The sequence below is a fragment of the Acanthaster planci genome, linkage group LG01 (genome assembly GCF_054643075.1).
Source record: "Acanthaster planci isolate LZ-2023a linkage group LG01, COTS_SCS, whole genome shotgun sequence".
In the NCBI taxonomy this organism is placed as follows: Eukaryota; Metazoa; Echinodermata; class Asteroidea; order Valvatida; family Acanthasteridae; genus Acanthaster; species Acanthaster planci.
The window spans coordinates 20,965,557-20,980,431 of NC_141777.1; the positions used below are offsets into that span (position 1 = coordinate 20,965,557).

The following is a 14,875-nucleotide window of genomic DNA, read 5'->3' on the forward strand; positions in this document are numbered from 1 at the left end:
AAAATCACGCGAATCTGGCAACAGAAGAAATACCCTTTAGCTCATCATCAATGTCAGATAGGGCAACAACTGATAACATTCAAACCAAATTTGCAAGTTGTCTTTCTTCCTCCGATCTAGTAGCGAACTAGAGGACTAAGTCCAAGTGGCAGCCAGGAGTGCGCACGTTATTTTTTTTTCAAGGGGGCCCGGCACCACAAATAATAGAAAAGGAGCTAGAGCTGCATTTCGACGGATATTATTCACAGATTTCAAGGGGAGGGGGCATAGGCATCTCCTGGGGGAGACGTACCGAAATGTGCCTGCCCAAGTTACACAACTGCCCTGATCTCAATCTATGTCATCGGTGGGATTGGAAATCCCGGACAGACCTGGTATCCTTGGTCCGCAATCAAGAGTTGGGTGTGGATTTTGTAAAACTAATAAACTAGGGCCACTGAATAGTTTATGCATTATAGGGAACCCGGCAGATTGATATATTTTTTTTCTTTTGGGGGGGGATTTAGAAACTTCCCGTCGAATAAATAAACCGGTGACACACGGCCTCTTCTATAGTTCTTCCTCCAAATCAGTGGATGCTCACAAAAAAAGACACAAACTTAATGACGGGAAACTTAATGACGTACCTCTGATATTCATTAATTCCATCCAGCTCCTGTGTGTAATTGGCTTTTGGATTGCACGTGAATGACACAAGTAACTCGTGCAGATTGGGTTGTACATGTAGAGGGTCGTTTCAACCGTTTCCACTCGGCCCCATGTCACTTCGCCCCATCCCAACATCATCCCGCTGCCATTTCGCCCCATTTGATACGACGAGAAGAGGATTTTACTTTCTGACAGACTGTGTACATGTATTTTTTACTTTCAAAAGACCACATTCAAAGGAAGGTTTCACCATACATGTACATGTAGCTCACTTCCGCATTGCCTTAGGTCTAATGCCCAGTTAGGATAGCCAATACTAACAGAATAGAGTACAACACAACCGAATCAGAACGAAAATCTGGCTGACTAAAAACGATCCGCTTATTTGATCAGTTTATTTTGGAAGGAGCACATCCTCCGTTTTATACCTTTTTTTTCTCTGTGTATGCTTTGAAAGAAAGCCCATGTAAGTCCAATGATCCAAAGATAACCTACACTAGCATTCGGAGATTCAAAATTGAACTCAGTGCTTCCGAGATGCATATCACTGAAATCAGTGTTCCCACAACGACTGTTCAAATTATAAATTGTTACAAATGTCTCACTTGTGTACACTCTATACCATCCCGAATGTATTATTATAGCAAAGACGGCAGGTGTAAAAAAAAAAAAAAAAACGAAAAACACAGACCTGGATACGTATGCAGTCACACAGTCATTCGTTTAATGCATATTGCCATGAATGATTTGTATAAAAACCAATCGTCCATAATGACACGACCAGCATTACGAGTGTGAATTAACTGACAAGCTACTACATTGCTGAAAAGCAAGCAACACTGCTCAAACACTTGTGCACAAAAACCCCCAAAATTTCAAGTGATGGATACTATCGTTTTAATTTGTAATCCCTTTGGGAAGGAAGCACAACTCATCCGATCAAACCACGAGCATTCCCTCTCTCTACAGCTTTAGCTTGACCTCGAAGTGGTTGAGCACTGAAAACTCGCCTATTGCGCAAGTTATCTAATAGCTGCTAAAATCTCACGATATGGCAACAATCAAGCTGATTCTGGCAATATCGTGCGTTATAAATACATGTTGGCCTACAGGCGCGGCAGTGGCGTAAATCTGTGCCGGAAGGTAGGGTGGGGGTGGGGAATGGTGGGGAAGGGGATGACTTTCCCCGCTATGAAAATTTGAAAAGCGGGGGGGGGACCATATGACTCTTTATAGAGGTCGATGTTCATGATATTGACGTGCATTTGAATATGTAGTCGGAATGGCACATTTATGGTTTTTAATTATTTTTCTTATTTTTTGAGTGATATTGAACACATTTTATTCGTTTGAAGTCTGAGATACATGTATATACCTTCCACCATGCCCGGGGATTTACACCCATGTGTACAGGTAAACCGTCTTTTGACAAAGACTTCATCACTTCAACGAGGTGCAAGTCACAAGGCAAACCGAGTGGAGAATACAGCAGGAAGAACGCCCTTTTAAAGTTAAGGCTTACGGTCGAATAACATGAACGCTATCGTTAGTCACTACCTTGTGGCGCCCGCACCAGCTTCTGCTTCTCCTGCGTCGGCCACAGTCTCCACTCGATCGGTCTTATGGCTTCGCCACTGGGCAAATACCGGGGAAAGTTTGCAAAAGGCGCTTCATTCACAACAGTCACACAATTACTTTTACGGGCGCAGTATCGCCCGGTCTAAACTGTTACGGGTAATTCTAAAATCCCAGCTGATATTTTGACATTGCTTCGTAGTTTTTGAAATATCAACAATCACAACTAAACAAAGCACAAATTAAAGGAAAACTTCAGGATAAAGACATTTAACAGGGAATATCAATTTAACAGGTCACGTCGATGCCTAGTGTAACTGACCTTAAAAACCACAAGATGCTATACACAGAATTACAACTTTCAAAAGTTATTTGTTAAACTAACCTAGTTTTTAGGACATGTTATAACTAAAACTTCTACAATCCCGAACATTATGTTATAAGCATCTGTTTGGGAAGACAATCTGTTAATGTTGAATCACACTTTCATCTGTGCATTCAAAAATTCTCTCACAAAATGGTTTGTTTATGAATGAAAGGTAATATAATGCAAAGAAATCACCATCACAAAGTCAAGCTAAATGCTGAATTTCAAAATGCTGACATTATTGCATAAAACGTGTAAAATTCCCTCATGGATAAGGTACGGTATAAAATCACTGATCCTTTAAAAACAGGTACACAATGTTTGCCCTTATGTCATCTTGACACAAAATCTGCAGCATTTAAGCACATCAAATCTTATCTTTCCCTCTGTGTTAAATCTTGCCATCGACGCTGGAATTATTTCAATGTAAAAAACCCTACATGGTCAACAAATTACAATTTAAAAAATCAGTTTTATGACACGATTTAGTTTTGTCTATGAACTGGCATTTTAATAGGGTAGTGCCCTGTACTAAAAAAGTGAAATTTCTGAAGACTGGAGTAAATGAGTGTACTGGAACTGGAGAGGAGTTTTTGCTCACACATGTTGATACAGTTTTTTCTACAGGCATTATTTGTGTGTTTTGCTTTTAAAAAAGTATGTGATTCATTGGGTACAACTACAAGAGAGGTTGATAAACTTCATTACACCCATTAGATACATTATATTTAATCAGTGGAACTTAAAGTGACCACTTCACATAATGACTACGTTTTGAAACTGGAAACATAACCAGTGTTTCTCAGCTTCGTTGGCACAATGAAAAAATGGTATTTGAATTTCTGAGGGAGAAACTGGCGATTAGTCACTTGGAAAATGAAAAAAAGTCTTGAATGTCATATTTAACACTCCTGGTTTTTTTGAAATCAAAATAACCTTGAAAATCTGAAAGGAAAATCACCAAGGGGACATAGCTTTTCCTGCATCCAAAGTCAAATTGTATAGTCACCAACAAATTGTGAGAAGGCACATCAGTACTTTGTCACGTTACTAACATTAGATAGTCATCATTACAAATCATTATCTCTAAAACATCAAATAATATACTAATATGTAACAGATTCACGTGAGCACAATTTGTTTTGAATTTTTTTCACAAAATTTCAACCACTTTAAGTTTGAAATACGGGGGCAAGTGTCTAAATGTTTTCCACACTTTGTGAAAGCACTTTTATGAAAATGGAAAAATTAGGCCAGAAATTAATTGCATTTTAAATTTTGTCAAGTGAATGTTTAGGGGCAAGTATCATGTATCTATTGCAGCTTAGACGGTTCATGATTCAGTTAACTTGAATACAGTGGCTCAATATATCAAATGGACAACTTAAACATGGCATACGTATACAAATTTTTCTACTAAATGCATTAATAATTCCTAAATTAAGTACTAAGAAAAGCTTTAGATTATACACACATTTCATTTTGCTTTGTACAGTACATGTAGTCCTATGCAGTAGCAGAAAAATATTTACAGTTGTCAGTGAAAGAAAAGCAATACTGTTCCACAGAAAGACACCCAAGTGTATATTTGCCTGCAACTGGGGACCCCCTATTGTTCCTCTTTTGTTTGTACAGTTCTTCAACCTTTTTAGAAGACCACCCATATGTTTTGTACACAGTTGTCAATCGGGGACCCTCTGTCAATCGGGGACTTTATTGTCCTCTATTGTTCAGGGTCCCCAATTGAATGCAGAAACAAACTCCCATACACGAATACCTTGATTGTCTATACAAATGAGTACAACAGGTTCCCTAGCAACGGATAAAACATCAATGCTCAATGCTAAACATTCAGGCTGATATCAAGTGCTGCTCTAAATACTGCGTTGCATAAAAAGCAAACAGGCTAAACTCTAATCTGAAAAACCTATCAGGCAAGTATTCTACCTATTTCAGCTGAAAAAAAAAACTAAGAAAAATATGAACACTTCAATTACACTACAGTAAGCATAGGCATTTTTAGCACACTGGTACACTATAAACTGTAATCATTTCTCTGACACAGAACGTGGTCAAATATCTCCTTTAAGCATTTATAAATAACTGTACATTATGTACTGAGCTTATAAATATATAAGACTTCGTAAGATGACTATTTTTGATCAGTAAGAACCTATTTTTGATAAATAATAAATATACACATGTTAATGGTACAATGAGCCAAATACACTCAACTATATTTCGCAACATTCTAAAACTGACTACATGTACATGTACCTCTCCATGTAGAATATCTGTTGTCCACTTGTATCCGTAGCACTACAGACATGTATACAAGAGTCACACGGTGGACTGACAACTCGCTTAACCCTAAGGCAATTTAAGGATGTTAAAGTTTTAGAGAGCTGAAATAGGAAACTTAACTTTATCTCAAAGCCTCCCTTTCCCACAGACTGTAAATAAACTTGTTCAGAAATCACTCACTAAATGACTACTGTCACTTTACTTCAATGTGCACAATATGCAGAGTTTCATACAACCTTACCCATTAAGTACACTAGTCTCACCAAGCACTTTCTCAAACCTCCAAAATTCCCCACTGTGCAGTACTGCACTATCCAGTGGCATATTTGAAGGAACATTAGATCTGAAGCCAAGTAAATGTGAAAGGGAACCTTCCTAAATCCTTCAAAATCTTTCAGAAACCACCTATAGGATTTTAAACCGTTGAATAACCCATGCCATGGAACCACACTTGTGCACAGGCCAATGTGGCACCAGCATAAACACCCACAGGGTTTCTCCAAATATTTTTGTAGGAAAGATAATGATAAAAGTCCTGAAAAATAAAGAAATATCTGTTTAGTTAGTACTTTTTAGTGGAGGCTGAAAAGTACATACTTCAAGCTACAGCCATACATGTGCATACCTTAATCTGTGCAAAAGTTTTCGTTCTGGAGATGACACGTACAAAGCTTATGTACAAGCTAAATCTAATGTGTTTTCGGTACCCAATTGAAAACGTGTGCATCCTAAAATTCAACACTGGTAAATGACAGTAGGTCCATGAGCACGGTCTTCTCAAAGATACTTCTGCAGAACTAGTGGACTATTTGTTACTGACCAATACACTACTGCAAGTTAGACAGGTCGCATAATTTCAACCACTTGAAGCCAGATAACGTGTAAACACTCAAATTTCCTTATTTGTTTCACGGAGGACGTGAGCACTCGTTTAAGAATTCTTTTTTCACTTCCAGGGTTGACGTATTGACGCATCATGCTTGGTTGGGTTAAAGCGCAGAAAACGATCCGACACGAGGACGCTGCTACTAAGTGATCCGCCAACCCCAAATAATCCAGAAATGCCTATCTTGAGTTATTAGAATTGAAGTGGGGAGCCCACACCATAAATACCTTTGGATAAACCGATTTGCTAGGAAGCGAAACCACACTTAGCAAAGAACACACATGGCCACAGGTGACACCTATATGCGCCATAATTTTTACCAGGGCAGTTGAAAAACGGCTGAACAGACAACTCAGGGAGAAAAGGATGAAAAAACTGATGCCAAAATTCAAGGGTTGGGCCTCCCTACATATTTCATGGGCACCAGAAATAAATTGCAAAGTTAAAGAATTTGCACAAAAAAACCGCCCCCTGCAGCCCCTAAAGCAGGCTTGTTGGCTGGAAACATTACTAAAGGTTCACCTGTGGCTCAGCCGTAAGCAAGTTATCCATCAGATCAAAAAAAAATAAAGAGCCAACTGACATAACAAGCAAAGTTCTGATGAAATCCAACCGTAGCATGTTTTACCTGCCCAAGGTGTAACTCATGCATTAATCACAGTCAGCCGGGATTTCTAATCCAGGGTGAAAGGTCACCTGTGTGTTGCGATTCAGGCTGATGGCTGGGTAGAAGATGCCCGCCAGGCCTGTGAAGGCCACAGGCCCCTGCTTGCAGTCGTTGATGTAGAATCGCAGCGTCTGCTTGTTCAGGTCCAGCAGCACGCCCACCACTGACCCGACGTCGATCCCACCCTCTGTCCGGTCTGAGTGGGCATTGCTGTGGATGAACCAGCTGCGATTGTTGTCCACGTACATGGACCAGGACTTGTCGTCCTTGCCCAGCATGGCGTCCCGGGCTGTGTTGAAGCGGGCCACACCAAAGGCCGGGTCTGGGTGGTTGTCATAGCGGTCAATGGTGATCTCCCAGTAATGCACCCCTTTGGAGAAGCCCACGTTGCCCAGGGTGACGCGCTCGTCATAGGTGTTGCAAGTCACTGTCATGTTATCATTGGTGAAGATGATGTCCGGGTGGGCAGAACGTGGGTCCGGCTGAAACCAAGCCACTGAAATATAAACAGATGTCCAAGAGTTTAAATGTCTTCCAGCAACTGATACTTCCGATGAGCAGAAAGACATGAAACTGTGATCTGTGTGAGACGATTACATTATAGACAGTGTTAGCGGTACATACTTGAATGTCAGGTTGTTGGTAATAAAAATCGAGTTAAGAGGTTGAATTTTACCCAGAATATATTGTACTGTATTTTGTGCATCAGCCAGTGGTTCACAACTGTAACTAAACTTGGCTCTTACTAGTCTCGTTTTCCAGCCGATGTTCTTCTGAGGGGATCAAGGTGAGGGAAATGATGACTGTGGGCATGTCTGAATCAATGGCTGTGTACTGCTAGCAGTGATATACGTGTGTCTGTAACGGCATGTCTATGAGAAGTGACTATAGCCAGTGCCTAGGGCTTCTCTAGGTATATGGGTTATTTCCAGCCCTAGCCGTAAAATATGGACACAGGCTATAGTATATGGAAGTGCATTCGAATTACACGGATGCTTGTGCAACTCTAGAACAGAGTCTATCAAGCAAAACAACATGTACAAGAAGCAACATCCAAATTAGGAATTAGTTTAAATAGCCTAACAAGTTTGATGGGTCACGGGGCTGTTACAACAGTTCCCTGCCTGTCCAGGACAGTCATCGTAAAATGCTTGAACACAGGATGACAATATCTGCCCAAATGTTGATGGTTGTTTTTGCCTCTGCAGTCAACATTCAGCAAAAAGAGATTGAATACAGTTTCAACAACTCGGAGAAACTCTGCCTGATATTTTCAAAATGTGACTTGAAGACCCCCTTCCTATAAAAACGTCATTACATGAATATGTGGACAGCTGGTTTTCCCATTTCCTGTCTAGTGACAAATTGTCCTCATTATAATCTCTTTCACCAGCATGATTGCTGTGTAGCAAAACCTGTGTAGCCCCCAACATGTGAAACAGTAATGCTTAGGGGGAAAAATGGAACTGCAGTGAAGTAAGCACTAATTTGGAACACTATTTCCCGAAAAAAAATTTGCGGGCTGTTTTCAACAAAATTTGCAACAATATTATTATTTTCAATGATCTTAGGATGTGCTTTCCCCTTCATTGCAAAAAAAGTTCCACCCTCAATAAAGAAATGAATATTCACTTTACCTTCTGCTGTCTGAAGACAGATGGTCTCGCTGTAGTCGCCTTCACCAGCGTGATTGTAGGCTTTGATCCGGGCGTTGTATGTGGTGTCAAAGTGGAGTCCGTCAACTGTGCATATTGTCTCCCGACCATAGTACACTTCCTGGGAGCATGCAGAGAAATGCACAAGTATGCATATGATTCAACAGTAAGAAAAGAATAAACAGGCTAATAACTACTTACACATATGTACCATCCACTTGTGAAATGAATGCTCTTAATTTCACATACATGACACTCAAGTAGTACTTGAATCCTCAATGGTTGTATAGGTTGACACTACGATCTGTCTGACTCCACTACTCAAATGTCTGTGTCAAGATGTTTGTATGTGTCTGTCTGCATGTGTGTACACAATGCTTGTTCCATAGTTGCGGGGACCACACATTGTACAATGATTACCGCAAAGATCTGAAATATTGTGAAGGCACACCACAGCCTCTCGAGATTAGAGGCACACTAAGGCTTCTCCAATCTCGATCAATTTCCCTCGCCCCCCATTTCTCCTCAACAAGGTGCTGGCATTAGTAGTGTGTTTGGTGGAGCACAGTTTGTCACAGTGTAGACCGGTTGTAGGAAAATGGACAAAAACAGTGAAAGATCCCTCTAATGATAGCCTGAGTCTCAATAATATTTCTACTCCTTGAAGTTACATGTAGAAGTTGGGTATTCAACTACACGTATCATTATGAGCTCCACTGAGGAAAGTGTTAGCTAAGTGTTCTTCCATTTTCATGGGGGGCCAGGGTTCTCCAAAGGGGGCACCCTTTGTTGGTTCCTACAATTCATCTGTTTCCAGTATACTAGCAGTGAGTATTTCTTATTCAGTTAACATCACAGTGAGGTTCCCATGTACCAACAAGATAGGAAAAACCACAATTGAAAGCACAAGAGCAAGGCAAGAGCCAACTTATTTAATGGGAAGGGTTAATATAAAGAAGGTTCTTAAAATAATCCATGGACGGAGCATTGATGTTGTTGTAACAATTAACAGTGGGGACCAATGAGGGAATAAATGTGTGCTTGGCCAGTCTTAAACGGTCATTTAAGACAAGCTCAGGAGAATGGATGCGACTAATGCTCAAGCTGCAGGGGAGGGCATTATTATTATTAGTTAATTTAAGACAAACCAAGCATTCATTCCCGTTCATAAATACCCTTTACATCAGAAAGTCAAAAGAAGTCAATATACAATAAATTTCCAAGGAGTTTGATCAAGAACTTTACTTTCATTTTCCAGAACACCCGTATCCATTTTATGGTATATTCCTTGCGCAAATAGTCAAGAACAATCTCCTTATATGGACTTGGTGCACGCGGTGACTTCTGCATGCCGTGGTGCACACAGACTCTTGACTAATAGGAATGGATTAATACTGTCTTGTCTCCAGGAGTCAGCACGTTTTTATGCAGCAGGCATTATCAAATCGCAGAGGGCATTATCAAATATAACGTTGTGCGTTGTTGAATAGGGAAACTGTCTAAGGTATTTATGAATGCATATTAATGCTTCAAGAGCTAGGAAGTCTAACTACATATAGTTTATATTCTTGAACTTATTCCGAAAATATTTTGGACATCCACGGATAACAAAAAGCAATTCTGAAGGTATAACTGAAAGTGTTAAACAGTATTTTTGGCCATAAGTTGCAGCACAGTTGTCAAGTTTAGCTGCATCTGCAACACACTCAGCCCCAATCAGCCACCTTCACGTACTCATGGCTCAAGCTCCAAAATGCCTCCCAACTTGGAATTAAAGATGTCTGGCTCATCCAAATATGGTGCACAAAGAACGTTGCATCATACACCACCTAAGGACCTCAAGTGGCTCCTCAGCAAATACAAACACAGCCAGATAAATCACCATTCTAAACGGCCCATTACCCAATCAGAAATGAGCCATTAGCCCGGCAGTCTTTGCCTAGTTATCCCCATTCCACTGAAGAACAAATACATTAAGCCTTTCCAAGAGGGATGCTTAATCACTTAGGCCTTTCACCTGTTTGGCAAGAGCCGATTTTACTTTGCATGAAAAAACTGTACCCATTTCCCTTCATTAAACTTTGTACCTTAACAGTGAACACTATTCATTCGGATGTGGCAGCTTTGTTGTTCTGTATCCAATGCAACACATACATGTACACGTAAATGTATCCCACAAAGTAGAACAACGTATACACATTCCTGTAGCCTACATAAATGAGATGCAATATCCAGCTACTCCTCTTAAGAGATCAGTAAAATCTTATCATATAGTTCATGCAAATGACTGATGTATTCAAAGCAAGGTTGATCCTCTGTGTTTTACTTTCTCAGGATGTGACTCAAGTTTTCACGTTCCGAGTTGCGACTGAAAATTGCGTCTGCTAGTGTGAGGAAACCCGCAAGCACTTTACCCACCCAACTGGGGTAGAGTGTTCTTTGCTTGTGTGAGAAGCTGCAGCAAATTGTCTGCTTGTGTATGCACGTGGTTCAATGGTACATTTAATACACATGTATTAAATGGTCTCACTGTTGAATATACCAAACACATCACTGACATGTGATCGAGATACACCCCCTTCGTCCTTTCATACCCTTTCACCCTTTTCTTTTCTCAAATCTTTCACTTTTTTCCCTGTTTCTTTTTTTTCTTCATTTTTTTGCTGGGAGGGGCAAGTATCCCCATGGCCCATCCCCTGGCAATGCCCATGGTGAAAATGTACATGTATTTGGATTTTGTATAAATAATACTGTAAGTTACACTTTGAGAAACATGAAGGGCTAACTACCCACGAAATCTACAATCTTTCGAAAAGTCAAGCAGACTTAAAACCAGAGCAACCGGCTTCAATATTTAGATAAACAAACCACCCTTGTTGTATACCTGTTGTATACCTACCCTGAACTCCCCGTTGTTTCCATCGTCAAGCTCCAGCACATAGCCTTCCACCCAGCTGGATGGGTATGGCTGCCAGGCTAGGGTCACACTATTGTTCTCGGCGCTGCAATTTTCTGTGACGATGATGGGGGGGTCAGGCACTAGGTTTTAAAAATAAAAGGTAATGTGCACCACTTAATCCCAGCAAGTTACACTTTAACTTGAACAGTGAGCTTCTTTGAAATTGGGAAACATACAGCTGTACATTGTATACAATCCCAGCGTAAGGCAGAGTATAGGAAGAACTGGATGATTTATAGTATATCTTAGAATTTGCTTGCAGATGTATGAGGCAGCTGTGCAAGTCCCCACATATCCAGCACAAGTTATCAATTCTTAAGTCAAGTCACAAGCTATTCAAGTGACAACAGCATTCTTTAGTCACTCTTGACCCTGTTACTGGTCTTGGGAAAAGAACTTGACTGGACTTATGAAGGGTTTTGTGAATAATGGACTTGACTAAAACACTGGCAGAAGGCATGTGAATAAATGGAAAACTACCAAAAGACAGGATCTCCCTTTGATGAATGCTGGATGTCTAGAGTTCAAATATTTTCTCAGCGTTGCCTTTTCCTGGCAGGAGAATTTCTGCTTCCTGTCCTGGGTTAAACATTACCTTTCATCTCTTTGAAGTTGAGTCGCTCAATGGCCCTCAGAACGGGCCCACTGTCCAGCGTCAGGTCAAACTCGGCATCCACCCGGTGCTCCAGGATCATCTCCTTCTTCCAGGAGACTTCGGTGTGGCGAACGCGGTTGATCAGAGCACCAGACACCTGCGGAAATGGCAGGCTAACGTTGAGAGTGGCAGAAAATAATTTCAAATGGAATGGGAAACTGTTGACAGAGAGAGGCCAGAGTGTTTGATTGTGACTTTCTCTGCTCTGTTTGCAATTTTCCAAAGCTCTTTAGCTCTTGATAAATAAAACAAGACTGTCTAGAAACTGGTAAGTTTTTTTCTTTTACCGACGTGCCCATTTTTTGAGAGTTGTTAAAATTGTCTACACATATGTTCTTCTGGCACAGCCATATTTTATTTTCAATGGGACTTGACAGCAAGCAAGTTGGGGAAAAAGGAGGGTTTTAGTCAGTTTCTTCCCAAAGCATTTTGATGGAAGTCTTTAACATTTCAAAAACCTTCAAAATATATTCCATATGTGTCAGGGAGGTGGGTGTCACCTATTCCCTCTGCAAGTAGGTTTCCAAAATTTCCAGGTATCAGCATTAAGATTTCTTGGTTAATATACCTGTAAAGTACATTTGGATTTCGTGGTACACAAGACAATATACACATAGCAAGATGCAGATGTGATTGCAGATTTTCAGTGTGACCAACATCTGGAATCCAATCATTCATTTCTCATGTGCACAATATTGTACATCATCCCCTCTACTAAATATATAGTAAAAAGTGACGCCTGAATAGAATTGTAGTGCCAAAAAATGCTTGTGTAAATATATTACACAGGCGCACAGAACTTTAGTAAGTTACTACAGTAATGACTGCATTCCCAAACTTAAGAATACTTTGACATAGTCTGGGAGAGAACAATTTTAGTGCGTGTTTATACTTTGTAGAACATATTAAATAAGATGGAATGGAATTCTGACTTATTTGCTATGTACACATGTGTTTCTAAGACATGGGTGAAATATACACATACTGTGCTTGGATGAAAATTCATGATAAAATACACCTGCAGCATATTTGGACACGTGTGTCATTATTTGAGCATAGCACACTGCAATGTTGATACATACACCAATTGTGTTGTAGTTTGGGACGTAACGATTAGAACAAAATACCAGTATGGAATAGACAATTTCAAAGGATTCCATTGGTATGTGCACAAACGTGAATTGCTGGTGTATGGCAAGTTCCCGATGTAGTAATGCAATGCCGCTGTTTGCTCAGGCATCAGTCATATCACCATGACAACCGCAGTGATATATCACACATGCCGAGATAACCCAAACGGAACATGAATCTGTCCTACCCATGTTTCAATACCAGAATATCCCATCTGGTAAGACTGAAAAAGAAGCAACTGGGGCAATGTGAATGGTGGCACAGATTTATTGCTGAATGTATACATGAGTCACTTCTCTCCATTCCCCCAGCCCCCCCCCTCCCAAATATGCCCCAAGGGAAGACAACTAAAAACCTGACAGGTTTTTGATCAACATTTTTTGGCTGTGCAGAATTCCGTTCATTTATCATGAGAACACTGTTGTATGCATATTCTATTTGTATTTGATTTGATGGGTTTAAGTTGATTGTGGTTTCTGGATGCAATGTGTAGCATTATTCCAGTGGTAGAAAATATGTGGCATAGTGCTTATTGATGGAAGCCAGAGTAGAACTTATGCAGGTCCATTCCTCTCATGAGAAGACCCCACTTGTTTGTGTCCATTCAGTTGAAAATTGGCTACGAACATTCTGTGCACAAGCATACATATCCCCACAATGTCCTTCCTTGTTACTAGTAAGCAGGTCGCACAGTATCATGTACAATTTCATTGCGCAATGTATATAAATACATATATTTCTTTATAATTGCAATGAGGCCAATTTCTTGGTGCTGCTTGCTAGTAAGCGCAGAGAACATCCACTTGGCCACAAACATTAATGTACATTAATGTCTTTGGCTGGTTCACAGCTGATTTTTGCCGAGCACATCAATCTTCTCAGCGCTTTTCTCGGCCTAAAAGCGCCCCATGAAATTGAAACCAGAAAGTCTGAGATCTGTGCCTAATCCTGTGCATTCGACAACTGCACATCTCTCTGACATGCCCATCACTATTCACTGAACATTCTTTGCCACTATTTGTTTCAGCAAATTTCTTCAGTCTAATAGACAACAGATAAGGAGCTTCTATCGTGTCTTTCCCCCATCTTTGATCACCAAATCCTTGGTATGATATAAAAGTGTCTCTCAAGAGACCAGGAAGACTTTAATAATACTGTATCGAGCCATTCTAGATGCAACTTTCTGGGTGAAAACACAACTTTTTTGGTGCACCAGGGTAAAAAATGGAACACTTTTGTTCACTGGGTCAGTTTACTTTTTTGTTGCCATGATTCGTTTCGATGTGCAAAAAAGACTAGGTTTCATGTTTCAACAAGAGAGACCCTGCAGCTATCGGATGAGTACATGCACAAAGGCTTGTTCTTTGTTATCAAATTTTATATTAAACATCCTCCCAGTCCAACCAGTCTGCAAAAACATTTCAAGTTTGCAACTTCTGTCTCCCTTTCATGCGATGGCTCACAATGTGCCTCCAAATATATTCATTCTCAATCGAGTCATTTACGGGAAACCAGTTCAGCGGTGAGAAACACAATCAGCCGCCTCAGTCGTTGACCCCTTTTTCGTTCACGCTATCTTTAGAGCACATAATATGCAGTTGTGGGGACTTTGAAGGCTATTTTGGGCCTTTAATTTGCACGCTGAAATCAATCATGACTGCGGAGCGGGCTCATGTTGTTGGAAGTTCCCTGGGGCCGGCTGTGATTGCACAGTGTCTACTCCTTTTGCCATTGGCCCAGTTTCCATTAATAACCACTCATCACATTTCCCCAAAATCTGCAATTTGAGGGAACAGAATCGACAGCACACTGATTACGTTCTGGGGTTATTCTAGGGTAGATGCAGGTTTTCTTGAAAATAGGTCTTTCAAACATACAACAAATTTAAGCTATAGAAGGTTATTTCCAGGACAAAGTTGCAGAAAAATTGTAAAATCTAGTTCCTTTTTCCTAGTCCAAGGAATGAAGTATCTTTTCTGTGCATGTCTTGAACACCCACGTACAACAATATTTTAAGCAAAGAGTTGG

General features: G+C 40.4%; 1 protein-coding gene across 2 annotated transcripts in view; it reads right to left on the reverse strand.

The window, feature by feature from the left end:
• Positions 1–1,350: 1,350 nt before the first annotated feature.
• The window catches only part of trim9 (tripartite motif containing 9), a 58,301-nt gene continuing 44,776 nt past the window's right edge, over positions 1,351–14,875 (reverse strand). For both annotated transcript variants that reach the window (XM_022254304.2, XM_022254305.2), the window contains 4 exons: positions 11,657–11,813; positions 11,002–11,141; positions 8,085–8,223; positions 1,351–6,943 (listed from right to left, as the gene is read on the reverse strand). In XM_022254304.2, the coding sequence (XP_022109996.1) occupies positions 6,432–6,943; positions 8,085–8,223; positions 11,002–11,141; positions 11,657–11,813 (948 nt within the window). In that variant the 3' untranslated portion in view covers positions 1,351–6,431. The remainder of the gene's footprint in view (positions 6,944–8,084; positions 8,224–11,001; positions 11,142–11,656; positions 11,814–14,875) is intronic.